The sequence below is a fragment of the Bos indicus genome, chromosome 15 (assembly GCF_029378745.1).
Source record: "Bos indicus isolate NIAB-ARS_2022 breed Sahiwal x Tharparkar chromosome 15, NIAB-ARS_B.indTharparkar_mat_pri_1.0, whole genome shotgun sequence".
NCBI lineage: Eukaryota > Metazoa > Chordata > Mammalia > Artiodactyla > Bovidae > Bos > Bos indicus.
In genome coordinates, this window is record NC_091774.1 from 56,568,317 (window position 1) to 56,585,839 (window position 17,523).

Consider the following 17,523-nt stretch of genomic DNA (forward strand, 5'->3'; position numbering starts at 1 on the left):
GGATGGTACAGATAAAAGATGAGTGGATGGATGATGGATGAATGACAAATGTGTAGACTGATGATGAATGTGTGGATGGATGATGGATGGAGGGATGGACAGATGGATGAGCCAGTGAAATGAGGGCGTGGAAGCATCATGGATAAATAACTCAATACACCACAGAATATGGATCTAGGCCTATTCTCCACCTAAGTGACATTATGGCCTGTAAAACTGTAAAATCTCTCCCCAAGACTCAGAGACAGATGAGGAGAAGAACCGAAGGGATCAGGAACAAGCAGAAAGCAGCCCAGCAGGTCAGAGAACTCAAACCCCGCCAGCTAGGCTAGCATTTGCCCGAGCAGGAAAGAGGGAAACATTGTCTGGCATGGCTCTCCTCTCAAATACAGTTCAGGGATCAGCTAAGTGAGGGAAACCTGAATACTCTCCCTACCTCCTTAGGGATTTGCATGCTTATTAGTATATGTGATGAGGTAAGAATGGCTTCAAATCCTTTAACCCTGCTGCCAGCAAGAGGTTGGGCCTCTGACCCCTCCCTTTGAATCCGCGTTGGCCAGTAGAACATGGTGGAAGTGAACTTGTGTGTTTTGGGTCTAGGTCTTAAGAGACTGACAGCTTCCATTTCCTGTTTCTTGGAGCCCTCTTTGTTGGAGGACTAAATGTTCATAAAAAGTCCCTCCATCCCAAGTCACCCCACGGGTGAGATCATATGGAGAGGCCCTGAGACTATACTGAGTGGAGAAGCAGGTTCTGTTGAGTACGCTTTTCCAATTGCCCAGCCAAGGCATCAAGAAACCACCGAGAAACCCCCAGTCAAGGCCAAGTGGAACAGAAGAACTGCTTGGCTGAGCCCTGCTCAAATTTCCTACCACAAAATTGTAAGATATTGTAAAATGGTTGATGTTTTAAGCCGCTAATTTTGGGATAAGTTGTTACACAGTCACAGATAACTGAAACAGACTTATTAAATGTTCTGAGAAGTTCTGTGCCTAAGCCAAGCAATTTCTAAACTCATTTGACCACATATAGGACCTTTTCTTTCAAGAAACATCTACACGTCTCAGTTGTAAGATTCCCACTGGGGAATGTCTAAACTAATCTCTAATCAATTAATCTCTCTGAATTTGATTTCAGATGACATGATGTTGGAAATATTAATAAAATTCACCATTTACTAAAGGTACTCTTCTTGCCAGAGACAGTTCTAGGTTATTCTATATACTCTCTCTGTGTGTGCTAAGTCGCTTCAGTTGTGTCCGACTTTTTGTGACCCCAAGGACTGTAGCTTGCCAGGCTCCACTGTCCATGGATTCTCCAGGCAAGAATATTGGAGTGGGTAGCCATTCCCTTCTCTAGGGGATCTTCTCGACCCAGGGATTGAACCCAGGACTCCTGCGTTCCAGCCCTCCTAATTCCCATTTTATTAGCTCCATTTTACAGGAAAACTAAGTGTCCCAGGCAGAATTCCATCTGGGATCTTCCTGACTCAAATCTTATGCTCTGCCCTCCATCCCACAGTGCTTCTCAGGATGGTGATAATCTCAGAGGTGAAGGGGCTTATGTGAGTAGTGATGACAAGTGGCTGGAAGTTCCCCGAGGGAAGGGATCCTGTCTCTCTTCTCCACTGCTGTGTATCCAAAGCCCAGAGCATAGAAGGTGCTCAAAAAACAGTGGACAGATGAACAGATATGTGGAGGGATGAAGGGTGCAAGATGAGGTCCTTTAGCGGTGCTGATTGTACCCTGTGATGATAGTGGTGGAGATGGCTGTGCCCTGGTTGTCACGATGATGAGCATATGGGGTGGGGGTGTGACATGGGGGATGCTGGTGTGGGATGGTGACAGCGATGGTGCATATCTGTCATGACAATGGGCCAGTGATCATGATAATAGTAAGTCCTTCCTTTTTGGAGGCTAGGAGCTTCTGCATTGAGTAGGGACCAATCCAGACCAGTAGAGGTCTCCTGACAGCACCCCTCCACAGCCCACCCTCCACGCCCTCTGCCCTACCTTTCTGAGGACTCTAAGGCAGCTTGGCCGCAGCTCAGGGGCTGTGTCACCTTCAAATCTCTTTAGCCACACCAACTCTCCCTGTTTAAGAAAAGACAGCAAAAGTTTATCCACTGCTGGTCCCCAACTGGAGTCAACTCCTCCACCGCTCTCAGCCTCGGCTTCTTCCCCATATGTGTGTTCTTTCTGTGTGCTCCAAGCCAGGAAGAGCCTGGCCATTGGAAACAAAAAGTTAGACTCTGTCTTCTTCAGCTGACAGACCCAAGATCCAGTCCTTACTCCACCACTTTCTAGCTCGGTGACGTTGGACAAGGGACTTCAGTTCTCTGAGCCTCATGTCCCAGCTCTGTAAAGCCAGGATGATATCCTCACCTACATGAAGAAGGCTAACAAGATCGTGGAGAGAAAACATGTTAGCTCCTGGCCTTGGGCACCTGCAACATTCCAAACCCAGCAAAGTGAGGGGAGCTCTGAGACCCAGAGACCCTAGGGGAGGAGGGGAGGGTGAGAGAGGCAGAGCCCCTCAAGCTGGGGCTCAGTCCTCGCCCAGAACTTTCTGTAACCTTCGCCCTCTCTCCTCTCATCACTGGTGGATTCCTGCCTCCTCAGTCTGGCCTGAAGTGCTTTCGTGGAGCAGTCAAAACATGTTTTGTACACCCTTAAAGCCTCCTTTCAGCAGAAGAGAAAAAAGATGGGATTCTCCGAGGGAGAAGGTGGAAAGAAGGAGCACGAGCCTCATGTGGCTTCCCGTAGAAGCTATTAACCTGGTTCATCCACCATGAGACACAGAACAGGAGAGTCAGAGATCAGTTAATTGCTGGATTTGAGAAGCCAGCTCTAGAGAAATCATAGTGTCCTCAGCAACTTTAGTATCTGACTGGTCTCACCTCTGTCCTGCAAGCTGGTGACCCAAGCTCTGCCCAGAGGCTGTCCTGGGCCTGGGTGCTGCCCCACACTCAGGGCCTTGGGGACCCCGGACCGCACCACCCCTTTCCAAAGCCCAGTTAGCCCAGTGCTGAGAGAGGTCCTGGGCCGGACTCATACCAGCACTGCCCGGGTCCAAGTGGCCGGGGACTGGTTGTTTCCCAAGGTCAGGTCACAAAACATGGGTGACTGGGAGTTGGAAGCCCTGCTTCCCACTTCTAGCCCTGCCACCGACTTGCTGTGAGACCCAGAAAAGTCACTGTCTGTCCCTCAGCCTCGGTTTCCTACGCCATAGCAGGAATGGGGCATACAGAGATGCTCTGGGTTCCCTCAGCTTCTCCCAAACTGACAAGAGCTCTCAAAACCTGGGCCTGGGGGTGGCAGGGGCCCTCACCTGGTTACAGAGCCATGTTGGCCGGCTCCTGGGGGGCCTGTAGGCTCCTTGCTGACCACTGGGCCATAGACCTCAGGCTCCTGCCGTCTGCCATACTTCTTGATTTGCTCACACTGTCCATGTGCAGCCTCTGGAGGCAGTAGGTGTGGTCAAGAGCTAGAGCAGCTCTGCCCACGCCCTGCCCACTCCCCAGCCTGGTGCCCGCCTCCCCCCAGCCTGGTGCCTGCACCCCTCAGCCTAGTGCCTGCTGCTGCAGCCTGGTGCCTGCCCACCCACCCATCTGCTGGATGAAGGTGAGCTCCTGGGCCATCAGCAGGATCCGGTGGGGGCCCCGCATCAGCTGCAGCTGCCGGATTCTCCATCTGGAGGTGAGCAAAGTGCAGGACAGAGAAGATGGAGCTGTCGTCACTCCCCCCATCTGGCTCCTCAGAGCTGCCTCTGATCCAGAGCCCTCCTGGTCCTCCCTGTTTCCCTGCCTGTCTGCCCCATCAGTCCCTGCTGGGCTGAGAAGGCACCACTGAGCACTGTCCCCTCAGAGCCCCTAGGTCCGGCTCAGGGCTGGATGCACCCCAGGCCTGATGTGTCTTCTGGTCCCCAGCTTCGGTGTTTCCAACCCACCTAGGGGCAGAGGGCTATCCCTCTTGGATGTCACTGAGACTCAGGGAACACAGAGGACTTCAGACCCAGATGATTGTTTTCAAAGCTGAAGAACTCTGAGGTCATCCTGACCAAGCCCTCAATGCACAGGTGTGTAGCCTGAGCTTCAGGAAGGATGGAGTCTTGTCCGAGGTCCCAGGCTTCTTCCTCAGGTCTCTAAGGACCTCCCAAGAGGCATGCCTACCTTGACAGGGCCCTGACCGAGGCTCTAGGATGGACAGGAGGGCGGGCGGTCCTGAGGTTGGGATGAAGGTTGGGATGAAGCTCCCTGCAGATGCCAGGGCTGTATACACAGCCAGGAGGCCCAGCGGAGTCAGGAGCACAGAGGGCAGATGAAGACTCAGGAGACCAGGATCTTACCTAATGAGGCAAGTGAGGGCCCCACCGGCCAGCACCCGGACACAGGCCAGGGCCAGCGTGAGGAGGCCTCCAGGGGGCTGCTGACCTGTGTGGGAAGCAGGGGCGGCATGAGTCCCAACAGTAATTAACAACCACACAGGAGCTCAGCCCCTTCACTCAGCTCCTGCACCTACTGGCACATGGGGACACTCTCCTGCCCAGTGCCAGCCCTCCCGGGGAAGGCACAGAATGGCCCCGGACTGTGGCCTGGCCATCACACACGCGTTTGATTCCCAGCACTGCTCTTAGGGTTCTCACTTCAGGCTCCTGGCCACAGGGGCCCCACAGACCCTGCACAGACCCCATGACTGTCTACACTCTGGCCCTCATCTGCCAGGATGCTGGGCTCTTCCCACTAGACTGAGAGCAGCTGGACAGTAGGGCCTGTTTCTTATTCAACTTGGGGCCCCTGGGCACCTTACACAGGGGCTAGACAGGCAAGATATTGAATAAAAATGGTAGATCCCTATCAATGATTATTCTGCTTCTTACATAACCCCCACCATGGGCTGCTCGTTATCTATTTCAGCAGCCATTTTCAGTGTCATTCACTTTGATTGTTAGAGGAACCTGAATCTTAACACTGAATGTTAATCTCTCTAGCTCTCATATCAGGATTGAGTGTGTAAAGTCTTCTTGGGACTGGTGGGCAAGGTGGGGAGGGCCACTTGGGCAACTCTGGCATCAGCCTGGGCTGGCAAGATGGCAAAATGCCAGGCCCTATTCTGGAGAGAGGACAATGATCTCCACTGTCACACAAGTGGGGGGACCATCTCTTCTTCCTTCCTTGCCTCCTTCCCTTCCTTCCTTTTGCTGAAGGACAGCACTGTCCGTCTGCCCTCTGATGAGATGAGCTTCCTCCAATTTTGTCCCGATAATAATAACAGCAGCAAATAGCTTGTAGCACATATTATTCTGTTGTTTAGTCGCTAAGTTTCGTCCAACACTTTCGCAACCCCATGGGACTGTAGCCTGTCAGGCTCTTCTGTCCATGGGATTCTCCAGGCAAGAATACTGAAGTGGGTTGCCATTTCCTTGTCCAGGGGAATCTTCCTGCCCCAGGGATTGAACCCATATCTCTAGTATTAACAGGTGGATTCTTTACCACTGAGCCACCAGGGAAGCCCATTTATTGTACTCCTGTATATTGTATTGCACTAAACACCTGTTCTAAGGATGTCACATATTTCAACTGAGTTATTCTGCACAGTGACCTCTGGAAGTAGGTATGATCATGATTCCATGGAAGAGGAAACAGAAAGACAGGCAACTGTCTCTGAGTGGCAGAGCCTAGGTTCCCAACCACCGCCCGCCCTGCCCCTCACCCAGGAAGGAGGCTTGACTCCTGATCTGGAGGAGGTAAGAGAGGAAGCATAGACAAGAAAGTAGTCAGCAAACACAAAGAAACAGGAACGTGGCTGGTGTGTTCAATGGGAGGAAGACGGAGGGCAGGGAGCCGAGGGTGGCAAGGGTTCTGGCTGTACTCTGGGGAGGCAAGCCTCTGCAGGCTCTGAGCAGGGGAAAGCCCGCTCTATTAAAATATTTTCCAAGGATCTTCCAACTGCCATGGTGAGGTCCAGAGACAAGGGCGGGAGCACAGAGGCCTGCTGGGAGGCTGCTGTGGTAATCCAGCAAGAGATAATGGGGTCTGGACCAGGGAGGAGGCAGGGGAGTGGTGAGCAGGGCTCTGCTTCTGGGCAAATTCTAAAGATGGAGCCCCCAGGGTGTTCTGATAGGCTGGGCCTTGGGTGTGGGGAGACGAGGGTGCCTGAGCCTTAGGGAGGATGGGGTTGCTGTCACCTGCAGTGGGAAATGCTGGGGAGGAGAATGGGAGGAGGCTGGGGGCAGATCCAGAGTTCAGTTTCAGACAACGTCAAGTTGAAGACGCCATCTAGGCATCCAGGCAAGAGGGGCTGCTGAGCGGTGGCAGAAACCTGAATGAAGCCTCGTCCCTCCCTCATAGAGCAGATGTTCTTGAAGACCAGCCCCAAGCTACACTCTCCGGGGGCTTCTGTCTGGTGGCAGAGACAGGGACAGCAGAGATAACACCACACAATGTGGCCGAAACTGTGACAAGGGCAGCCAGAGGCTGATGGAGGTCTTCATAAACACCTCCACCAGCCCTGGCTCACAGACTTTACCCTCTGACAGGAGTTTGCTCATTCATTCAATGAATCCCTCCGCAAACATTTCTAGAGCACTGTGTGCTGAGTTCAATGCCAAGAACTGAAGATACAACAGCAGATAAGATTCAGAGTCACTACCAGCATCGTGATGGAGCTCACCGGGGGAGGAAGGCAGGTGCGCTAAGCCAGTGCAGGGACAATGTTTCATTCATTCGTCCTTCCCTGGGGCTGAGCACAGTAAATCTTCAGTCAATATTTGTAGAAGAAAGGAGGCAAAGAAACAACTGGGTGAAACTTTCTTTGTTGACCTCCTATTATTAGCCTGGGGACAGATGGCACTGGTCTCCCCAACACAGGACACACACCCTAGGAAGCTATGCCCCCAGACACTGTGGGGAGCACCGCGGTAGCACACACACCCCGCCCCCTCCACCCGCCATGGCTCAGACTGGAGAGTTATTCTGGAAGGAAAAAAAGGATTTAGCCAGGCAAGGCCAGAGCATTCCAGGATGAGGAAAACACACATGTTTAGGGAGGCTGGAAAGGGTGGCATGTGTTTAGGGGAAAGACAAAGAGGAACAGTATCAGGAGATGGGGCAGGAAGGACAGCAGGGTCTGGGTCGTGGGGTAGGGGAGTGGCTGCTGAAGGTTTGGGGCAGGCAGGGATGTCAGCAAGCCTGGTCAGACCTGAATTTACCCCCAACAGCAGCCACTGCAACTAGGAGTGCATGAGGAGCTGCGGGTGCACTCGGTACACACGTAGGAGTGTGCTCATCTCCACCTGTGCGCTTGTGTGTCAGTGCAGTTTCATCAGCGATCAACGCCTGGGTGGGTGAATCTCAGAAATGAGAATGTGTGGGTCTCGTGTCTCACACTCCCCAGTGGTCATAAGGTAAAGGGGATCTTGCCCTTGGAGGTGATGGACTTGGGGCCCCCTGTGTAACCTTAGGCAAGTTACCTAAACTTTCTGAGCTTCAGTTCTCCACTGGGGCCCATAGAGGATAGTGTCCCTGTCACAAAGCTGTGGCGAAGTTTAGGAGAGCTGAGAGGTGGGAACGTGCTCTACACATGCTTTAGCTTGCTGGGCTGAGGGGTGGCCTTGCTAGGCTTCCCTGGAGCTTCACAACCCCTGGTTCAGTCTTTTCAGTGGCTGTTCAAGTCTCTTCCTTGTTCCTGCTCCTCACATGACTGTCCACATGGAGAGCCTTGATGAATGATGGATGAGTGAATGAATGATGGATGGATTGTGGAGAAATGGATGAATGGATGGACAGATGGATGGATGGGTGGACAGATGGATGGATGGGTGGATGGATAGATGATGAATTACCTCTTATGCATAGTGCATTAGGGTCAAACCAGCAGTTGGAGTTGTGAGCTGGAGGGGCTCCTCCTGGAAAGTGGACAGCTCAGTTCAGGGGCTTCACTTGCCATGGGTCTGTGTCCAGGATGTGGGTGGGAACCAGCTGGCTTCCCTGACCATCTGTGTCCAAAATGACGTACTGAGCCAGCCTCCTCCCCTTCCCATCTATCCGGATCCTCTGGCTAAAGCCAGCCACATCCAGAGGCCCTGTGTGGTCCCCCAAGTGGGCCCTGAGAGTCCTGCCCCATGGATCTCAGAGCGGTTCAGGGCGTGGGCCAGCAGGACAACAGCATCAGAGATGGTTCCAAAGAGCAGGGACACCTGAGGGAGAGACGCTCTTTCAGCTCCATAAGTCCCCGTCATAGCCTCCCAGATATTTCTGAGTCCTGGCCCTCCTGCCCTCAGCAGTTGTTTGAATCACCATCCCCTTTCCCCATCCACAACACAGTCCTCTCTTCAGTCCCACCATTACCTCAGTCCCCACTCAGAAGCCTCAGCATCTCCATGGCCACCACCATCATGCCGGCTGCCACCACCACCCTCGCCACTCACCTAATACTTCTAAAACAAACTCCCAATTCTGAACGGTTCTTCATGGCCCTACTGCACCAAACCCCATTCCTCCCAAATTTGAAGAACTGGAACTACCACCTGTCCAGTTTCTCAAGCCTAGGCTTGATTCCCAATTCCTGTCTCTTTCTCTCTTCAGTTCATCATCAAATCTTTTTAGGTTTATATCAGAATTTGTTTCCAGTCTAACTGACTTTTCACCACTTCTACTCCTGCCCTCTGGGTCCAAACCCCCTTCACTGTTTACCTGAACCACACAGGAACCTCGTAAGGGCCTCCCAAGGGCCTCCCTGCTTCATCCAGCCCTCTTCAGACCACTCGCCACAAAGCAAGCAAACCATGTTTTCTTACTTAAACCTTGCTGGTTTTCTCCCATTTCACTTATGATAACTTCAGATGCCTTACCCAGTTTACAAAGCCTCACACGATTGGGCCCCAAGCTCACCTCGGAGCCCTCTCCCCATCACTCATGACAGTCCCACCACTCCACACTCCCACAACTGTTCCTCTGGCCCCTGATGCTCACTCTGCCTCTGGGCCTTTGCACTTGCTGTTTGCCCTGCTTGGTTGCTTGCCATTCAGATCTTCACCTGACTGCCTCGTTATCATTCAAAACTCAGCTCAAGTGCTCCTCCTCACGTGAACTTCTCTGCCGGTCCTGTCTCTCGTTGCCACTACTCCATCCCAGTTACTCTCTGTCACTCTATCCTGTTTTACTTTCTTGATGACACAGTCACTACTTGAAGTTGTTTATTAAGTTGCTTGGTTAGTGTCAGTCTCACTCTAACAGAATGGAAGCTTCTTGAAGGCCAAGGCTGTCTACCCATCCTCACAGCCTTGATGCCTGGCACAGAGCCATGTGAAAGGGACTCAACCCACATTTGTCAGATGAATGACTGGTTGAATGACCCTCCATCATCATCCACATTCCCATCACCACCTCCAGGCACTACTGGCTTCTTATCACCAGGAAGTAGCCATTCTGGGAGAGACTCAGGCAGCTGAGTCCTAGGAACCAAAACTGAGCCGGCAGCCACGTCCCCAACCACCCATACTCTTCAGATCCACAGCAGTGACTTCAGAAACCCTTCCCGCTCTCCCATACTTCCATCACTCTCTCTTTCTGACCTCCACAGTGTGTTAGAGAAATGTGGGGAAAGGAGAGGAAGAATGTGTGTGAGAGAAAGAGCAGATGGGCTGGAGATGGGAATCAGAGAAACCGAGTTGAAGACAGAAAAATGGAGGCAAGAGAGACACAAGAGAAGGAGAATCAACAAAGTGGCCAAGAGAGTGAGAGACACGAGAAAGAAATGAGATGGACAGACACACACACACACGCTCACACACACACACACACTCACACACACACATGCACACACACGCTCACACACACACACGCTCACACACACACACACGCTCACACACACACATAAAAGAGATAGAAAGAGACAGACAGAGCAAGACATTTTGTCAGATAAGGGACAGGCCATGTGCCCACAGTGGGGAAGGAACCGGTTGGCCGGGTGGGTGAGGGACATTCGCGCCGGCCTGCACCCTTGCCCCTTGGATCCCGTGAGGGTCTGAGCCAACCAGCCTGCTGGCTCCAGATACACAGCTGCCTCTCCATCTGCCCCAGAAGCTTCAAAGGCCTTGTCTCTGAGGCTGGACTCCAAGCTGACGGTCAGCACTGCATCGCACGCCTCCTGCAGGGGCCCACCAGCGCCCAGGGCCCGATAGGAGCGGTCACAGGCGGGCAAGGTGAAGAGCAGCGTGTCGTAGGACAGGAAGACCAGCCTCCCCGTCTGTCAGGCCCTGGGCCCACGCCCTGCTCAGCAGGGCAGTCTGCTCAGAGCCGCCCAGGAGCGCTGAGTGCATGCACAGCACCACAGCTGGGGGAGAGGCCGGGGCTCACCCTCCAGGCCTTCCCCAAGCTTCTGTGGCCCTGGAGAGCAACGGCAACTCGAAGATCCAGCCGGCCCCCCTTGCTGCCCCTCCCTTCCTCCCACTGCCTCAGTCCGGTGCTTAGTTGCTCAGTCATGTCCGACTTAGCAACCTTATGGACTGTAGCCCGCCAGGCTCCTCTGTCCATGGGGATTCTCCAGGCAACAATACTGGAGTAGGTTGCTATGCCCTCCTCCAGGAGGATCTTCCCAACCCAGGAATCGAACCCAGGTCTCTTATACTGCAGGCGGATTCTTTACCGTTTAAGCCACCAGGAAAGCCTCAGTCTGGGGGAAGAGGGATTTTCCCTTTATCTGATGCCCCCGCAACAGTAACAGCTAAGACTGATAAATCCGGGTTTAATCTGGTGAAAAAAAATCCCCTCATCTGAGGATAAATTTATATTAATATGTACCTTCCAATCTTCCCACCGAGTAATTCTGATCAAATTTTCACCCTCCCTGTGCCACTGGCTCTGAAAATTGCTAATATTTATTGACATCTTGTAATGTGTTGTCCTAAAGTACTTTAACAAACATTTACTCGTTCAATTAACAACAAAACGAAGAAGTATGTTTAGGACTTCCCTGGTGGTCGAGTGCCGAAGATGCCGTGGTCCCAGTGCGACAGCCCAGGTCCTCATAGGCCACAGCTAAGACCCAGCACGGCCAAATAAACAAATAAAACTAAATATTAAAAAAAGAAGTATGTTCATCATTATCTCTACTCTCAGATGAGTAAACCAAGGCACAGAGAGGTTAAGGACTTTCCCCAGGATACACAGCTACCAGGGTGATAGAGCCAGTCCTGGAACTCAGGAAGGCTGGCTTCCAACTTATAATCTTTCTATATTTTAACATTTTCTAAAATTTTAGATAATTCATATATCATAAAATTCACCTTTTAAAAAGGGTATAACTCAGGAGTTTTATGCATAAGGTTATGAAACCACTGCCACTATTTAATTTTAGAACATTTTCATCACTCAGAAAGAAATCCTATACCCAATACCGGTTACTCCCTATTTCTCTTTCCTCCTAACCCCAGGCAACCACTAATCTACTTTCTCTCTCTATGAATATGCCTCTTCTGGACATTTCATGTAAATAGAATTGTACAATATGCAGCCTTTTATGTCTGGCCTCTTTCAGTTAGCATAATGTTTTCCAGGCTCACCCATATGATAGCCTGTATCAGTACTTCATTCATTTTTACTGTTGCACAATATTCCATTGTATAAACATTTTGTTTATCCATTTATCATTGGCTTGTAATCTCAACGGTGGATGAGGGCATCCTCAAGGTCTGAGAAAACATGAATACATTCCCCTTGGCCTGTGTAACAGAAACGAAGCCCATGATCATAAAGCAGGCAATTCCATCCCCAAGCATCCAGGACAGAAGAGAATCCTGCCCCAAATAAGGGCCCCATGTAGTTGCCCAAGTAAAGGTTTTTGCATCTTGGGTTCCTGACAAAGGTTGCAACCCCTGCCAAAAAAGGGCCACCACTTGTTTTAGCTGGGGCCAGGTTCCTACTGAAATTGCTTCTCCAGAAAAATCCAGGAATATGGAGCAATCAAGAAAGGCCAAGGGTCTCCATGGTGAGGAGGGATTCCTATCCAGGAATAGGGGGCCTTCGTAAAGAAGACGGAGCCAGGAACCCTGGACTCTGCTGACTCCTAGGTGGCCATGATATGTGGGCTATGGCCTCGAGCCACCCCTCTCTGCCCCCCAAATAGTGGGTAGGGCCCTGGGAGAAAGATCCACCAGGACTGAATGGAAACAAAACCGGGACTATCTTGGTCCCCTCCCCTCTGCCGTGCTTCTCCTTTCTCTTGAGGCGCTTTTCTTCATTTGGCCACAAGGGGGAGCTAATCCACACAACAGATCAGATCAGATCGGTCGCTCAGTCATGTCCGACTCTTTGCGACCCCGTGAATCGCAGCACGCCAGGCCTCCCTGTCCATCACCAACTTCCGGAGTTCACTCAGACTCACGTCCATCGAGTCAGTGATGCCATCCAGCCATCTCATCCTCTGTCGTCCCTTCTCCTCCTGCCCCCAATCCCTCCCAGCATCAGAGTCTTTTCCAATAAGTCAACTCTTCGCATGAGGTGGCCAAAGTATTGGAGTTTCAGCTTTAGCATCATTCCTTCCAAAGAAATCCCAGGGCTGATCTCCTTCAGAATGGACTGGTTGGATCTCCTTGCAGTCCAAGGGACTCTCAAGAGTCTTCTCCAACACCACAGTTCAAAAGCATCAATTCTTCAGCGCTCAGCCTTCTTCACAGTCCAACTCTCACATCCATATATGGATAGCCTTGACTAGACGGACCTTTGTTGGCAAAGTAATGTCTCTGCTTTTCAATATGCTGTCTAGGTTGGTCATAACCTTCCTTCCAAGGAGTAAGCATCTTTTAATTTCATGGCTGCAGTCACCATCTGCAGTGATTTTGGAGCCCAGAAAAATAAAGTCTGACACTGTTTCCACTGTTTCCCCATCTATTTCCCATGAAGTCATGGGACCAGATGCCATGATCTTCGTTTTCTGAATGTTGAGCTTTAAGCCAACTTTTCCCTCTCCACTTTCACTTTCATCAAGAGGCTTTTGAGTTCCTCTTCCCTTTCTGCCATAAGGGTGGTGTCATCTGCATATCTGAGGTTATTGATATTTCTCCCGGCAATCTTGATTCCAGCTTGTGTTTCTTCCAGTCCAGCGTTTCTCATGATGTACTCTGCATATAAGTTAAATAAGCAGGGTGACAATATACAGCCTTGACGAACTCCTTTTCCTATTTGGAACCAGTCTGTTGTTCCATGTCCAGTTCTAACTGTTGCTTCCTGACCTGCATACAAATTTCTCAAGAGGCAGATCAGGTGGTCTGGTATTCCTATCTCTTTCAGAATTTTCCACAGTTTATTGTGATCCACACAGTCAAAGGCTTTGGCATAGTCAATAAAGCAGAAATAGATGTTTTTCTGGAACTCTCTTGCTTTTTCCATGATCCAGCGGATGTTGGCAATTTGATCTCTGGTTCCTCTGCCCTTTTTAAAACCAGCTTGAACATCAGGAAGTTCACGGTTCACATATTGCTGAAGCCTGGCTTGGAGAATTTTGAGCATTACTTTACTAGCATGTGAGATGAGTGCAATTGTGCAGTAGTTTGAGCATTCTTTGGCATTGTCTTTCTTTGGGATTGGAATGAAAACTGACCTTTTCCAGTCCTGTGGCCACTGCTGAGTTTTCCAAATTTGCTGGCATATTGAGTGCAGCACTTTCACAGCATCATCTTTTAGGATTTGGAATAGCTCAACTGGAATTCTATCACCTCCACTAGCTTTGTTCATAGTGATGCTTTCTAAGGCCCACTTGACTTCACATTCCAGGATGTCAGGAGGTCAGTGATCACACCATCGTGATTATCTGGGTCATGAAGATCTTTTTTGTACAGTTCTTCTGTGTATTCTTGCCATCTCTTCTTAATATCTTCTGCTTCTGTTAGGTCCATACCATTTCCGTCCTTTATCGAGCCCGTCTTTGCATGAAATGTTCTTTGGTATCTCTGATTTTCTTGAAGAGATCCCTAGTCTTTCCCATTCTGTTGTTTTCCTCTATTTCTTTGCACTGATCGCTGAAGAAGGCTTTCTTGTCTCTTCTTGCTATTCTTTTGAACTCTGCATTCAGATGTTTATATCTTTCCTTTTCTCCTTTGCTTAGGGGGGGTTAAAAAAATCAAAGTCCACGTTGATTACAGTCAAGCCCTTTACCTGCAATAGTCCATCTCATTTTCACAACCCCATGAAGTAAGGGCTTTCATTAAAGTCATGTCACTGACAAGGAAACTACAGCACAGAGAGGTTTAGTGACTTGCCTGAGGTCGCACAGCTGGTAGGAAATGGGTCCAGGAGAGGGATCTCGGTAATCTGATATCAGAGAATGTGCACCTAACTGCTCTGGCTTCTGGTTACCACCATGGCTGGAACTCAACCCCTACAACAGGGGTGGAACAAGAGTCTACTGAGGTTTCCCCCATCCACTTCCGCCATGCTCCAGCCACACAGAAGAGAACTTGCTCGTCCCCTTAACCCTGCTACCAGGCTACCTCCATTCCTCTGCTCTAGCCAACCTCTCTGTCAGTAGTTCCTCTGCCATCAACTTCCATTTCAGGCCCTCCCCTGGCGTCACCTCCTCTGGGAAGCCCTGCCCACACCCCTGCAGATCATTCCCCCTAGGCTCTGGGCTCCTCTGTTCCCGTATGCACATCTGTCTTCCGCCAGACTCAGCTCACCCTGCTGGTGCCCGGCCAGTTCCTCTCTGTGTCCCCAGAGCCCAGCGAGGATCATGCAAAGTAGTGCTCTGTGACCGTGTTGGAATGCAGTGGGTACAGAGCACTCGACCCTGTGAAATAGGTCTCATTAGCCCATTTCCCCTCCTGTCAAACTGGGCTCAGTTGAGGGGCGGTGGGCACATGTGGGCCAGGCCTCCTCCTCCACTCATCTCTAATTCACTACAGGCCTCACGAGCTCAGAGGCTGCCCACCCTGGCCCTCCTCACTGGCACTGGCCTCGCATTCCAGACAGACAGAACCCAGCGCTTGGTCTTTGTGGCTCTCAAACTGTTGCCAGCGCTGCAGTAAGAAGCGCATTTTAGCTTGGCGTGCTCTGAAAGCTGGGTATAGGAAAGGAGCGGCCCAGGAAACTGGAAGTTTCACAGAGTGACACTTTCCCCAGCTGTCTGCCCGCCGTTCTCACCTTCAGCACTTTTATCCTCCCCTAGTCAGTTCCGTTCTTGTCCCTCCCTTTCTATTTCAGTCGCTTCCTCTTTTTTTTTGTAATGCTTGTCTTTTTTTTTTTTTTTTTTTTTAGATTTTAATTAATTTCTATTAGATTCACTTTGTACTATATTTTTTTTAATTCTTTTTAAATTTTTTTGTGATGCCACATGGCCTGTGGGACTAGGGATCAAACCCGCATCCCCTGCATTGGAAGCACTTAATCACTGGACCACCAGGGAAGTCTCCTGCAATGCTAGGCTTGATTCACTAAACTGGTTTCTTGACCAAATGGGCCATGACCCACAGTTTGGAAAAGCTCTAGTTCAGATGAACACTAAGCATCTTCTGTCTTCCAGAGGCTGCCACTCCCCTATACCCCACCCCACTGTGACTCTCCATGCCCAGCTACTTCCTTAAAGACAGGTCAAATGCCACCTCCTCCAAGAAGCCTCCTCAGATTCCCCCAGGGCCCAGCCGCATACTCCTGTTGCTCTCCAGGCCTCCACTCCCTGGGGTGACCGTGACCTCTATCATAATCTCCTGCTTATACACCTGTGTCTCCATCACTCAGTCATCCCCTAGAGAAGGCACTATTTATCCCGTTCATCAGGCAGCCCAGCTCCCAGCAGAGCAGGGACTTGATGAATGCAGGAAGTCTTCCATCAGTCAACAAATCCATGAAGGTTCTGACTCTAACTTCAAGAAACTAAGAATGGCTCTAACACCCTTCCTGGGGCTCAGGTCCTACTACACTATCTTTTTCTTCACTCTACCAGGAACCAAGAAAGCCCTTGGCCCCCACTCCTCAACTGACACATACACTGGAGCTCAAAATCCAGCTGTGCTGCTTGCCAGCTGTGTGACTTGGGTCTGCTACATACTTTTTCTGAGCTGCAAAGTGCAGACCGCAGCAGAACTATTAATAGCTCACAGGGCTGCTCTGGGGTAAAATGTGGGCCTGTTGTCAAGGGCTCAGCCTAGTGTCTGATACAAGAAAACTCCCCATCACCAGCCATGTGCAGTCTGGGCTAGGGTAGGAGGAAGGCACCCACATACACTTACTTTTTAGGCCATCCACACTGCAAAGCTGCTTCAGGACCTCCGTGGCCCCCTGCTCCCTGAGTCCCAGAGAGATCACCAGCCCCACGGGCAGCCCGTGTGTCCTGAGAGTCATGGCCACCTGCCGGGCAGTAGCCAGCTAGATGTCCTGGTGGGAGGACACAATGGCCACACGAGCCCAGGCAAAGTGTTTCATGACAGAGAGCAGCATGTGGGCAGCCAAAGGCAAGGTGGGCACCAGCCCACCTCCTCCCCCTGCATCCCCACACGCCCAGGAGAAGAGGGTCTTGCCGCAGCCTTGGGCCAGCAGAGCTGCAGCTGGGCAGTAACCAGGATTGACAGGGCCCACAAAAGCAGCCGTGGTGTTCTTGTGGGCCAGGAATGTGGCCAGGGCACTAGGGCTGTCACAACCCATGGGAAGAACCATGGAAGCCAGGCGTGAGCCCAGCATCAGTGAGGGGTCCTAGTTGGCTCGGTCCACAGCCAGCTGGGCAGCCACACTGGGGAGGGCCTGGGCAAAGATGGAGTCGCAGCCCCAGGGACACAGCACCCCCAGAGTGAAGGTCTCTGTCCCCTAGGCCAGATCAGGGAGGGAGCCAGCCCACAGGAGAGCACCCCAAAGTGGCACAGAGAGAAGTGGCAGGGAAGGGACTGTGCTCAGAAGGCTGAGAGTGGACCCCCACAGGCCCGGGTGGGGTTGGTGGGCCTTTACATGCAGCAGCATCTGAGACCAATCTTCAGGATAAGGCCTTCCCACAGTCCTGGAAAAGAGGGGTAAAGTCAAGGCTTGCTTTCTAGCATTCTCTGCCAGTGTTTCCTGCATGGCTTTGAGGCAGACACCCCTCCTGCCCCCAGAACCTCATCCTCTTCATTGGTAAAAATGAGGGATTCAGATCCTTGATGCCCAAAGACCCCCAGATCTGGGGACCTAAACCTCCTTCCCAGAACTGGCTCACAGTCTGCAATGCTCACACTCAGTCCTAGGCTGGAGTGTGGACTCCGGACTCAGAGCCAGCCAGACCCATTCACTGTTTCCCATCCTTGTGGCTAGGCCAATCTCTGAAGTTCCTGAGCTTCATTTTTCTCTTCTGTAGAATTCGGATAATGAAACCTACCTTGTGGAGTTGTTGTGATGATTAAATGATGCAAGGTGAGGCATTTAGCACCGTCCCTGGTACTTATATGTTCAATAAATCTTACCTCTTTCAACCTATTATTATTTCTTCCTTCACTCGTCCTCCAAAGCGGGCCAAGTTCTCCCTCTGAACCTCCCCTGCCTCTTACCTCTCAAACCCAGCACCATCC

The 17,523-nt window shown here is 51.2% G+C and overlaps 1 protein-coding gene across 1 annotated transcript in view; it reads right to left on the minus strand.

Moving 5' to 3' along the window:
• Window positions 1-17,243, minus strand: part of LOC109569035 (guanylate cyclase D-like) — a 42,816-nt gene extending 25,573 nt beyond the window's left edge. Inside the window, 11 exon segments of the mRNA XM_070803257.1 lie at window positions 2,013-2,093; window positions 3,057-3,174; window positions 3,339-3,475; window positions 3,611-3,692; window positions 4,348-4,432; window positions 7,843-8,103; window positions 8,106-8,196; window positions 8,870-8,890; window positions 10,059-10,244; window positions 10,246-10,334; window positions 16,222-17,243. Coding sequence (XP_070659358.1) covers window positions 2,013-2,093; window positions 3,057-3,174; window positions 3,339-3,475; window positions 3,611-3,692; window positions 4,348-4,432; window positions 7,843-8,103; window positions 8,106-8,196; window positions 8,870-8,890; window positions 10,059-10,244; window positions 10,246-10,334; window positions 16,222-17,041 — 1,971 coding nt within the window. The 5' untranslated portion in view covers window positions 17,042-17,243.
• Window positions 17,244-17,523: the final 280 nt, after the last annotated feature.